This window comes from Nematolebias whitei, chromosome 19 (genome assembly GCF_014905685.2).
Source record: "Nematolebias whitei isolate Nwh7 chromosome 19, NemWhi1, whole genome shotgun sequence".
Lineage (NCBI taxonomy): Eukaryota > Metazoa > Chordata > Actinopteri > Cyprinodontiformes > Rivulidae > Nematolebias > Nematolebias whitei.
In genome coordinates, this window is record NC_056516.1 from 6,774,149 (window position 1) to 6,785,299 (window position 11,151).

The 11,151-nt window shown below is 43.9% G+C and overlaps 2 protein-coding genes across 2 annotated transcripts in view; one reads left to right on the top strand and one right to left on the bottom strand.

Annotated features, from left to right (window-relative positions):
• Nucleotides 1-5,691, bottom strand: part of ngly1 (N-glycanase 1) — a 66,359-nt gene extending 60,668 nt beyond the window's left edge. The window contains exons 1-3 of the mRNA XM_037693570.1: nucleotides 5,534-5,691; nucleotides 1,650-1,764; nucleotides 966-1,169 (exon numbers count right to left, since the gene is read on the bottom strand). Of these exons, the coding sequence (XP_037549498.1) occupies nucleotides 966-1,169; nucleotides 1,650-1,764; nucleotides 5,534-5,634 (420 nt within the window). The 5' untranslated portion in view covers nucleotides 5,635-5,691. The remainder of the gene's footprint in view (nucleotides 1-965; nucleotides 1,170-1,649; nucleotides 1,765-5,533) is intronic.
• A 577-nt stretch (nucleotides 5,692-6,268) lies between these two features.
• oxsm (3-oxoacyl-ACP synthase, mitochondrial) lies at nucleotides 6,269-10,660 on the top strand. Its single transcript, XM_037692830.1, has 2 exons — nucleotides 6,269-7,363; nucleotides 10,219-10,660. Exons 1-2 carry the CDS (start codon nucleotides 6,372-6,374, stop codon nucleotides 10,622-10,624), a joined length of 1,398 nt encoding a protein of 465 aa, XP_037548758.1. The 5' UTR covers nucleotides 6,269-6,371; the 3' UTR covers nucleotides 10,625-10,660.
• Nucleotides 10,661-11,151: the final 491 nt, after the last annotated feature.

Genomic DNA, 11,151 nt, shown 5'->3' on the forward strand with positions numbered 1-11,151 from the left:
GGGCACACACCCAGCGAGCCCAGACTCCCCCGGCCCCACAGCACAGAGCCCCCCACACGAGAGCCCCCAATATACCCCACCCCAGTCACAGCCCCCCACAGCCCAGCCCCCCAGCCAAGCACCACGCCGCGGCCACCGCCAGGCAAGAAGACGCCCAGGTTGAGCCCGCCCGTCCCCTCCCTCAGACCACCCCCCTCATCCCTCACCTTATCCACAAAGTCCATGGTGTTCTGTATGTGGTGTTCTGAGCTGCCAACTAAAGGGATGAGTACAGACGCCAGATATTTGGAAACATTGTAAGCGACAGAGTTAATCACGCTAACAATTGGTTTTAAAGGTACACCTTGTTTGTGAATTTTAGGTAAACCATACAGACTAGATGTGGCCTCCCCTGGGTACAGTCTGTGGTACAGAAAATGGTCAATAGCCTTGTCCTGTTCCAAAATTTTCAGGCAATCTACCAACTTCTTCTTGTAACCACTTCCTGGATCTCTTTTCAGAGGTTCATAAGTGGTTTTAAGTTACTAGGGGTGGAGGCCTACGTGTTCAATTGTCCCCCTCTTACAATGCTGTTATTGCTAGTATCACTCAACCCCCTGTGAATAGTAAACAGCCATCAGTGTGCTAATGATCCATTGTTAGACCAATGGTCCTTCTTGACCATGTGAGCAGCTGGTTTTGGTTGTCAGCAGCAAAACTGGTTGATCCACTCTGAGAAGGTGCTATTTATAAGAAAGAGCTGAATACAGCACCTCAGACTGAGGAAGTCTTTCGGATGAAAGATGAAATGTTTCTACATTTTTTTTGTTATTTTGCTTCGTTTTGTTTTTTGAATGTCCAGAGGGCCAGATTTAACTTTTTTAGATTTTTCTACCTGGATTATTGAGCATGCATCAGGACACCAGCAAATCATTATCGCTCCGCTTTCATCAGCGGTTGATGGTGATTGATAAGGACAACCCTACCAGGGAAGATGGCTGCTGCACAGGCGGGGCCGCTGGGCGGGTGGTGGCAGCAGCAGAGCTGTGTGGTGCCATCGGTAGGGCCACAGCATGTGGGGCAGCAGGGTCCGTACGCATCCTCAGATCCAGCTCTGCAGCGATCGATTCCCTGATGAGCCTCAGCTGTTCAACTGAAGCAGACTGGGGGAAGACCAGGTGAGTCTCAGCCTGGGGACAGTTTGATGGTTTGGACAGTGGTCAGATGCCTGAAAAAACTAATGACGACAACAGTTTTAACTATGGGAACCACATGGAATCCTTTTATTGCTGAGTCAGCATTCAATCTAATGTTTTCCTGGGTTTTCCCGATCTAACTGTGTCCTGTTTCATCTATTAGCTATTCAGACGGCAAAACATTCAGCTCATTTAGCAGATGAATGACTGCTGGATTTTGTAACATTTGGAATAATTAAAATTTGTTAAAACTTTAACATTAAAACTGCATCATTTTAATGAGAAGTTATGATTCAGCAAATTCACCATTTCTGTCTTCTTGTGAGACTTCTTTTAGCTACAGCGCTGCTACTTTTAGCTTCTAGCTACCATTTTCCTTCTTATAGCTTTAAACGCTCAGTTTCAGCTTCTTCAGCAAAGTTCAGCCGCCGTTCCACACTTAGCATTCACACTTTTCTTTCACCGGACAGTTACCTCCTGAAATCCCATCTCAAAGAGGCATTCCACAGCACCTTTGATGGGCAGCAGCTTGGTAGAGAAAGTGGGATTGCCGATACGGATCGATCTATACTTCTCCTCATTTGGGTTCCTGTTGACCCGGACAGAAAAAAACAATTCAGAAAATGGTTTGTTTTGTTTAATAGAAAATATATTTTTAACCCGAGTGGCTGCACAAGGATTCGTACCGCACCTGTTACAAATCTGCATCGATTCAGGCCTACAGACACAGACAAATCTGTTTTTAACCTTTAACGACAATCAAAAACACAAGTGTCTGTGAAAGAACTGGAACATGACCAAAGTTTAATGCCATCTTTTACGGTGTGTTCCACATTTTACACAAGTCACACTTTGTTTTTGATTATTGGGTCAGTTGAATATTATAAAAGAAATGAAAATGTCATGGACAGAAACAAGGTCTCATGGCCTTAATGTAATATTTTGTAGCAGCAGCTTTAATCACTGCTAACAAGTGATCTGCACTCTTCACAACGAGGCATCTGCATTTCCCACCAGGTAGCTCCTCTTCCTGAGCAGACTGCTCCAGCTGCCTTAGGTTTAACGTCCACGCTGCAGTTTTCACATCTGTCCACAGATGTTCAGCAGGATAAGGATCTGGGCTCATGGAGGGTCATTTAGGAGTAGTCCAGTGTTTTTTTTCTCAGCTGTCCTTGATGAGTTTGTTTTGGATCATTATCCTGTTGAAGAGCCTGTGAGCTGTGACTGCAGCACAGTTTTCTGTCACTGGGCAGTTTGTTTTGCTTCAGGAGGTCTTGAGACTTCATTGAGCCCTGCACAGATTCAAGGCTCCCCGGATCAGAAAGAGCAAAGCCACTCCAAAATCAAACCAAGCTCACTCCATTTTCCACTGAGGGCATGGTGGTCTTTTCTTTGAAAGCTGAAGTTTCCCTTTGTAATCATGGAGCTCATGTCTCAGCAGTTCCAGAAACTCTGGTTCTTGTTGTGCATTTGGGTGACTTCCTCTCTGCTTTTTGTGTTTCCTGACAGTAGTGGATCCTTCTGGTAGTGGATCCTTCTGGTAGTGGATCCTTCTGATAGTGGATCATCTTCACTCATGGAGTCATTTCTGGTTCAAAAAGTGACAGATGGTGCCGTCAGATACTGTTGAACCCTGACCTTGCACTTCAGTTTTAATGGTTTTGGATGTTGTTCTTGGCTCTTTTTCTACCATCCACAGCATCTGTTGATCAACCTGGGGTTGCATTTTGCTCTTGCGTCCACATCCTGGGCTGTTGGCTACAGTCCTATGAACTTTCTAGATTTTCAAAATAATACCAGATGTGATCAGAGAGACATGATGCTGCTTGGAGATGGACTTGAAGCCTTTACGTTTAACATGGATCTGTCTCATCTTCACTCTGAGCTCCTCACACAGTTCTTTGTTTTCTTTTCTCCCTGTTCAGGGAGGTCACAAACAAATAAACACAAAGAGGCTCTTTGTTCCCTTTAAACAAGCTGAATGTCTGATGGAGAGCTTTAAATGGTAAATGGAATGTACAGGTCCTTCTCAAAAAATTATCATATTGTGATAAACGTTATTATTTTCCATAATGTAATGATAAAAATGAAACTTTCATATATTTCAGATTCATTGCACACCATCTGAAATATTTCAGGTCTTTAATTGTTTTAATACTGATGATTATGGCATACAGCTCATGAAAACCCAAAATGCCTGTCCCAAAAAAAATTAGCATATTTCATCGCACCAATGAAAGACAAGTGTTTTTAATACAAAAAACGCCAACCTTCAAATAATCATGTTCAGTTATGCACTCAATACTTGGTCGGGAATCCTTTTGCATGAATGACTGCTTCAATTCGGTGTGGCATGGAGGCAATCAGCCTGTGGCACTGCTGAGGTGTTATGGAGGCCCAGGATGCTTCGATAGCGGCCTTAAGCTCATCCAGAGTGTTGGGTCTTCGTCTCTCAACTTTCTCTTCACAATATCCCACAGGTTCTCTATGGTGTTCAGGTCAGGAGAGTTGGCAGGCCAATTGAGCACAGTAATACCATGGTCAGTAAACCATTTACCAGTGGTTTTGGCACTGTGAGCAGGTGCCAGGTCATGCTGAAAAATGAAATCTTCTTCTCCATAAAGCTTTTCAGCAGATGGAAGCATGAAGCGCTCCAAAATCTCCTGATAGCTAGCTGCATTGACCCTGCCCTTGATAAAACACAGAGGACCAACACCAGCAGCTGACATGGCACCCCAGACCATCACTGACTGTGGGTGCTTCACACTGGACTTCTGGCATTTTGACATTTCCTTCTCCCCAGTCTTCCTCCAGACTCTGGCACCTTGATTTCCGAATGACATGCAAAATTTGCTTTCATCCGAAAAAAGTACTTTGGACCACTGAGCAACAGTCCAGTGCTGCTTCTCTGTAGCCCAGGTCAGGCGCTTCTGCCGCTGTTTCTGGTTCAAAAGTGGCTTGACCTGGGGAATGCGGCACCTGTAGCCCATTTCCTGCACACGCCTGTGCACGGTGGCTCTGGATGTTTCTACTCCAGACTCAGTCCACTGCTTCCGCAGGTCCCCCAAGGTCTGGAATCAGCCCTTCTCAACAATCCTCCGCAGAGTCCGGTCACCTCCTCTCGTTGTGCAGCATTTTCTGCCACACTTTTCCCTTCCCACAGACTTCCCACTGAGGTGCCTTGATACAGCACTCTGGGAACAGCCTATTCGTTCAGCAATTTCTTTCTGTGTCTTGCTTGAGGGTGTCAATGATGGCCTTCTGGACAGCAGTCAGGTCGGCAGTCTTACCCATGATTGCGGTTTTGAGTAATGAACAAGGCTGGGAGTTTTTAAAAGCCTCAGAAATCTTTTGCAGGTGTTTAGAGTTACGTCGTTGGTTCAGATGGTTAGGTTAATAGCTTGGTTAGAGAACCTTTTCATGATATGCTAATTTTTTGGGACAGGCATTTTGGGTTTTCATGAGCTGTATGCCATAATCATCAGTATTAAAACAATTAAAGACCTGAAATATTTCAGTTGGTGTACAATGAATCTGAAATATATGAAAGTTTCATTTTTATCATTACATTATGGAAAATAATTACCTTCATCACAATATGCTAATTTTTTGAGAAGGACCTGTACTTATAAAGCGCCTTTCTATCTTATGGAGATACTCAAAGCTCTTTACAACAATCTGTGTTTACCCATTCATACAGCACTCTACTAGATCTCTACAAAGATAATTGAACAAATCATTCTAAAGAGACTAATCAGTGATTTATCACATTCAGACACTGATGGGACACACATCAGAGGCAACGAGGGGTTCAGTGTCTTGCCCAGGGACACTTCAACATGTTACTGCTGGTGGATTCGAACCCCCAACTCTTGCATTGGAAGACTACTGCTCTAAACACTCAGCCACAGCTGCACTTTAAGATGCCCCTGATACTAATTTACATCAAAGTCTGAAATAAGATGATGATGATGCAAACATTACGTGTTTTTAATGTTTTCAACAAATTATTCTGTATTATTTTAGCATAATGCGTCAAATAAACAATTTAATTTCCTTTCGGATTTATTTATTTTTTTACCGTTTACACCTCCCACTAAAAATGCATATACATTAGATAAATGCTTAACTGAATCACTTTAAAATATAAAAACTAAAGCAGTCTTTCAATGAGCTGTAAGCAGACCAAACACGTTTATCTGTCTGAACTCTTGAAATAAAACAGAACTTTTCTGTTTAGGACATTTCAACCACAGTTGGGGGTAAATTAAAAAAAACAACGATAATTTAACAGCTTCCGTCCTAAGCACCTTTCCGACGGACAGGTTTCACTGTGTGTCTTTGGTTTACAACGTTACCTAAGAATATTGTCCGCGTATGTCAGTAACAACTTTGCGACATCCAGGAAGACTTCATTTGGATTCTCACACAAAGACGTGATTGCTGGTGACACAGACATTTTTCGGTGGAAAAACTAAACACTCACAACCACTTCCGAAAGATAGCTAATGCTAACAGAACCGCGTCTACTGTGCAAAAATGTTGCATTCAAATTTTTTTTCGGAAGACGGATTTTTGCTTTCTAAATTATGTTTGGTTCCAAGTTGGAAAAATCAACTGGAACGATCCCTTCTCCAGGAATCTGACTAATAAAATCAGAGATTTGTGGCAATCTTCTAAATCTAAAATGTTCGACTTGCGCGTGAATTGTCCTTATAGTTGGAAAAGTTGGTCGGGTTTTGATTGAGTTCCGAGGTAACGTGAAAGCAGCATACTCGAGGTCCTTCAAGAATGTGTCCTAGTACCGCCTGAATAAATGCCAGAAGTTTAAAAAAATACGCGTATTATAGTTTATATAGACATATTAATATATGTTCTATCTGTATAGTTGTGGTCGGAATTTTTACAGTTTATTTAGGCACAGATAGATGTTTTTTGCTTGCTGTTTGGTGACAGTCCTGCAGTACCGCAGTAGTAGTGGCGTTCACTGACAGTACCTAAAATCAGCTAAAAACAAATGCAGGGACATAGTGGACAAATGTTACTTTTCAAGTGTAGCTCATGTCATTTTACGTTTTACTAAGTACGATGCCACGTTGAGGTTATGAAGTTTGTGAAAATGTCACTTTGTTTTACAAACTTTGCTGTATTAGTAACGAGTCTTTCACTAAGCTAACGGCAAATTAAATTAGCAGAATGTCTTCGGTCTTTCTGTCCGGTTGGACGAACCTCCAGCTCAGACCACAGAGCTCAGGGGCTTTGCTTCGGAAAGTATTGTTCTGTCCCAGCCACCATCCCAGGCAGCAGCTGAGTGGAAGGCAGCCTCGGAGGAGGGTTGTTATCACAGGCATCGGGTTAGTGAGCCCACTTGGCACCGGCACCGCTCTGCCATGGGACTGCCTGATCCAAGGCCAGAGTGGAATTGTGGCTCTGGACTCTGAAGAGTACAGGGGTGTTCCCTGTAAGGTGGCGGCTCTGGTGTCGAAAGGAACTAACGAGGGTCAGTTTTGGGGGGAAAGGTTTGCCACTCGTGGGGAAATCAACACCATGTCACCAGCCACTGTCATGGCCCTCGGAGCTGCTCAGTTGGCCCTGGATGACTCGGGGTGGTACCCTCAAAGCCCAGAGGATCAGCTGAACACCGGGGTGGCTGTAGGCATGGGCATGGTGTCCTTAGAAGAGATTGCTCGCACCTCTGCTGCCTTCCGAGACGAGGGCTACAACAAAGTCAGTCCCTTCTTTGTCCCCCGCATCTTGGTCAACATGGCTGCCGGGCACATCAGCATCAAACACAAACTCAAAGGCCCCAATCATGCTGTGTCTACAGCATGCACCACAGGCGCTCATGCTGTAGGTGATGCTGCCAGGTTTATTGCTCATGGGGATGCAGTTGCTATGGTTACAGGGGGAACTGAATCCTGTGTGGGGCCCCTTTCAATAGCCGGCTTCGCCAGGGCACGTGCGCTCGCCACCAAATGGAACGACATGCCTACACTTGCGTCCAGACCCTTCCACCCAGAGAGAGAGGGCTTTGTGATGGGGGAGGGGGCGGCTGTACTTTTGCTGGAGGAGCTGGAGCATGCACTGAGGCGAGGAGCCAAGATCTACGCCGAGGTCCTGGGCTACGGGCTCTCAGGGGACGCTAGCCACATCACCGCACCCACTGCAGATGGAGACGGACCATTCAGGTCACACACAGATTTTTATTCATATAACACGACTTTCAGATTAAAAACGACAAAATGCTTCACTATAAAAAACATAAAATAATGACAGGCCTGGCACTCATTGAAGGAATGCATGCTGCCTCTCAGGCTGGCTTGAAAAGTCATCTTATGAGGAGAAATGATGATGATGCAACAGGTTGAGTCAAACCTTGAAAATAAAACATGTTCTGAATGTGAGGTGATATCACAACAATGATCAAAATGTTTATTTCCAAATTTAACTAAAACAGCTTCAACTTATTTATTTCCCATCTGTCATTAATTCACTGACCTCGGCATGACTTCCACTGTTTACTGGGTTCTGCACGAGGCCTGAGCTGACAGGAGTCATCTGATAACTAAAAAAAACCCAACAACACAAAAAAACATATCACAGATTACAGTAACACCAAGAGGGCGTATTCAGTATGGCATCATCAGAAGACCTACAGAAACACTAGTGGTCAGCTCCTGCACAATCTGTGCTAGCAAGACGAGAATTTGTGCCATGTTGATAAGAGCTTTGTAGCAATGCGGGCATTGAGCTTCTGCCAGACAGGCAGCAGACCATCAGTATGACTATTACCAGTACTTGTCTGTTAGTATATTAAAGAGTTGAAAACATGACGTATCAGGTTTTCAGGTCTGATCTTTTGTGTGTCTGTATGCTAACAGTAAATACTTATAAATCAAATTATTTCACTACTAAAGTGATAAATTAAACACCATTGTTATACTAAAGTAAATGCATACAGCACCTTCCAGAAACACGAGTACTGATGAACTGTTTATTTTAGTGTCAGTGCTTTATTCAGTTCAGAATGGAGTAGGACAGCACTGCAGTGGCACACGTGGGCACAGAAAACACATAAGTGTCAAGTTGGAAACATCACAGTAGTTTCTTTGTGACTCGGTGTAATTATTTTCGATGACTTTAAATATGTCAAATCTGTGCTGCTCACTCTCCTTTTTATTAGCATGAAGTCAGCTGAACGTTCTCCTGAAACTGGAAACCGTTTTTAAATCGTCTTTCGTCCCTCTGTGAACAAAGCAGTGTTTCTCCTAAAGCAGAGAAAAACACTTTAAAACTTCTAAAAAAGTGAAGTCTGGTCCTCTGGACATTCAAAAAACAAAACAAACAAAAAAATGTAAAAATGTTTCGTCTTTCATCCGAAAGACTTCTTCAGGCTGAGGTGCTGTATTCAGCTCAGTCTTATAAATAGCACCTTCTCAGAGTGGATCGACCAGTTTGCTGCTGACAACCAAAACCAGCTGCTCACATGGTCAAGAAGGACCATCAGCCTAACAATGGATCATTAGCACACTGATGGCTGTTTACTATTCACAGGGGGCTGAGTGATACTAGCAATAACAGCATTGTAAGAGGGGGACAGTTGAACCCGGAGGCCTCCACCCCTGTTTAATGATGGACGATTTCTTTTCACAAAGATGGCCTCCTTTACTCCTCTCTCAAACCATCGTTCCTCTCTGTCCAGGATGTGAACATCTTCATCCCTGAAAGAGTGACCGCTGGCCTGGAGATGAGTGTAGACCGCAGAGTCCTGGCCTGACGGTGCTGCTCTTCTGTGCTGGGCCATCCTTTTGGCCAGTGGCTGTTTAGTTTCCCCGGTGTAAGACTGATCACAGCCCTCCTGACACTGAACAGCATACACAACATTACTCTGTTTGTGCCGGGGGACTGGATCTTTGGGATGAACCAGTCTTTGTCGTAATGTATTTTGGGGTTTAAAAGCCACTGGGACGTTGTGTTTAGAAAATAAACGTCTCAGTTTCTCTGATACTCCCTCAACATATGGAATGACCACTGGTCTGGGTCTGGGTTCCTCCTTTTCACCTGTTGGCTGACTGGAGTCCTGTTTGGGTTTCTTCTCTGCTTTCAGGAAGGCCCAGTTAGGATATCCACATTGCTCTAGAGCCTGTCTTGTGTGGGATTTCTCCTTCTGCCTGGCTCTTGAGTTAGTGAAAATGCTGTCTGCTCTGTGGTACAGAGTCCTGATGAGTCCTAACTTGTGCTTCAAAGGGTCATGGGAGTCAAACTGCAAATACTGGTCTGTGTGGGTGGGTTTGTGGTACACCTCAGTTTGCAAATGTCCTCTATCAGAAACTTGTTTCTTCAACTGTGGCATGGCTGCCACTTACACACTTTAAGTTGTTTGTTACTTTGTTAGAAGGTGCTGAATGACTGCTGAAATGTGCTGAAGAAGCTGAGGTGGTAAAACTAAAACAAAGTCAGAGGCTAAAACAAGCTAATAAAGAAGCTAAAACAAGCAGAGCAGAGGCTAAAACATGATAAAAGGAGCAGGATGGAAGCTAAAGCAAGCAGAAAAGTAGTGAAAATACAGTAGTATTAAAAAAGCTACAAAAAGCAGAAGCTAAAATGAGTCAGAACAAAGGCTAAAAAGAACAAAACAGAAGCTAAAACAATCCAAACAAAACCAAAACAAACAGAACAAAAGCAAAAAACCAAGCACTACACAAGGTAAAACAAGCAAATCCCTAGCCAAAATCTTAAAGTAGCAAAATGCTAGCTAAAAATTGCTAAATGCTAGTAAAACTAACTAAAAGTAGTAAAATGCTAGGTAAAAGCTAATGCTAACAAACACTAACTAAAAGTGGGTTTTGAAGCAAAGATAAAGAATAAAGTGGAACAGGATTGCTACAGCGTGAATGCTGAATCAGCACTCATAATAAAGCAGACCTAAAGAACTACACAGAACCAGTTTTTACATCTTGTGTTTTATGTAAATCAAACACATTCAGTGCAGCAAGAAGCTTAATATGTGTTTTCTGTTTTTACTGGTCCACCTGTCCTATAGGTGCATGTCTGCAGCTCTGAGGGACGCAGGTGTCTCACCTGCAGACGTGACGTATGTCAATGCTCACGCCACATCCACGCCTTTAGGAGACGCAGCAGAAAACGCAGCCATCAAGAGGCTCTTCCAGTCCAGCGCCGACAGCCTGGCCGTTTCCTCCACCAAAGGAGCCACGGGGCACCTGCTCGGGGCTGCCGGCGCTCTGGAGATGGCCTTCACCGCTCTCGCCTGCTACCATGGAGTACTACCCCCAACACTCAACCTAGACCGCACAGAACCGGAGTTCAACCTGAACTATGTTCCCTGCACGGCCCAGTCCTGGCAGCCTCAGGGCCCACGGGTCGCCCTCACTAACTCCTTTGGGTTTGGTGGCACCAACGCCTCTTTGTGTCTCAGCAGTTTCAGATGAAACCATGAGTCTGGACTTTGACATTTAGACCCAAACTGACCATTAAAACTAATTCAATGATTGCAGCTCGTCCTTCTGATTTATTCTTCTCTCTGACACAGACATGGTCAAAAATATAATTAATACACAGGGCGGCTGTGGCTGAGGCTGAGTGGTTAGAGCAGTCGTCCTCCAATGTGAGAGTAGGGGGTTCAAATCCACCAGCAGTCACATGCTGAAGTGTCTCTGGGCAAGACACTGAACCCCTCATAGCCTTTGATGTGCGTCCCATCAGTGTCTGAATGTGATCTAAAGCACTGATTAGTCTCATTAGAATGATTTGTTCCATTAGCTTTGTAGAGATCTAGTAGAGTGCTGTATGACTGGGTAAATGAGGACACAGATTGTAGTGTAAAGCACTTTGAGTATCTTGAAATAAGATAGAAAGGCGCTATATAAGTACAGTCCATTTACCATTTACTTATCATCATATATAATACCATTATACCATCTGCAATTGTTATATATGTATGTATGTATATATATAT

Excerpts from the sequence above, each read along its gene's own strand:
- oxsm (XM_037692830.1), top strand. The coding sequence starts at position 6,372 with ATGTCTTCGGTCTTTCTGTCCGGTTGGACGAACCTCCAGCTCAGACCA. Across the intron at positions 7,364-10,218 it reads GATGGAGACGGACCATTCAG|GTGCATGTCTGCAGCTCTGA; the intron begins GTCACACACAGA and ends CCTGTCCTATAG.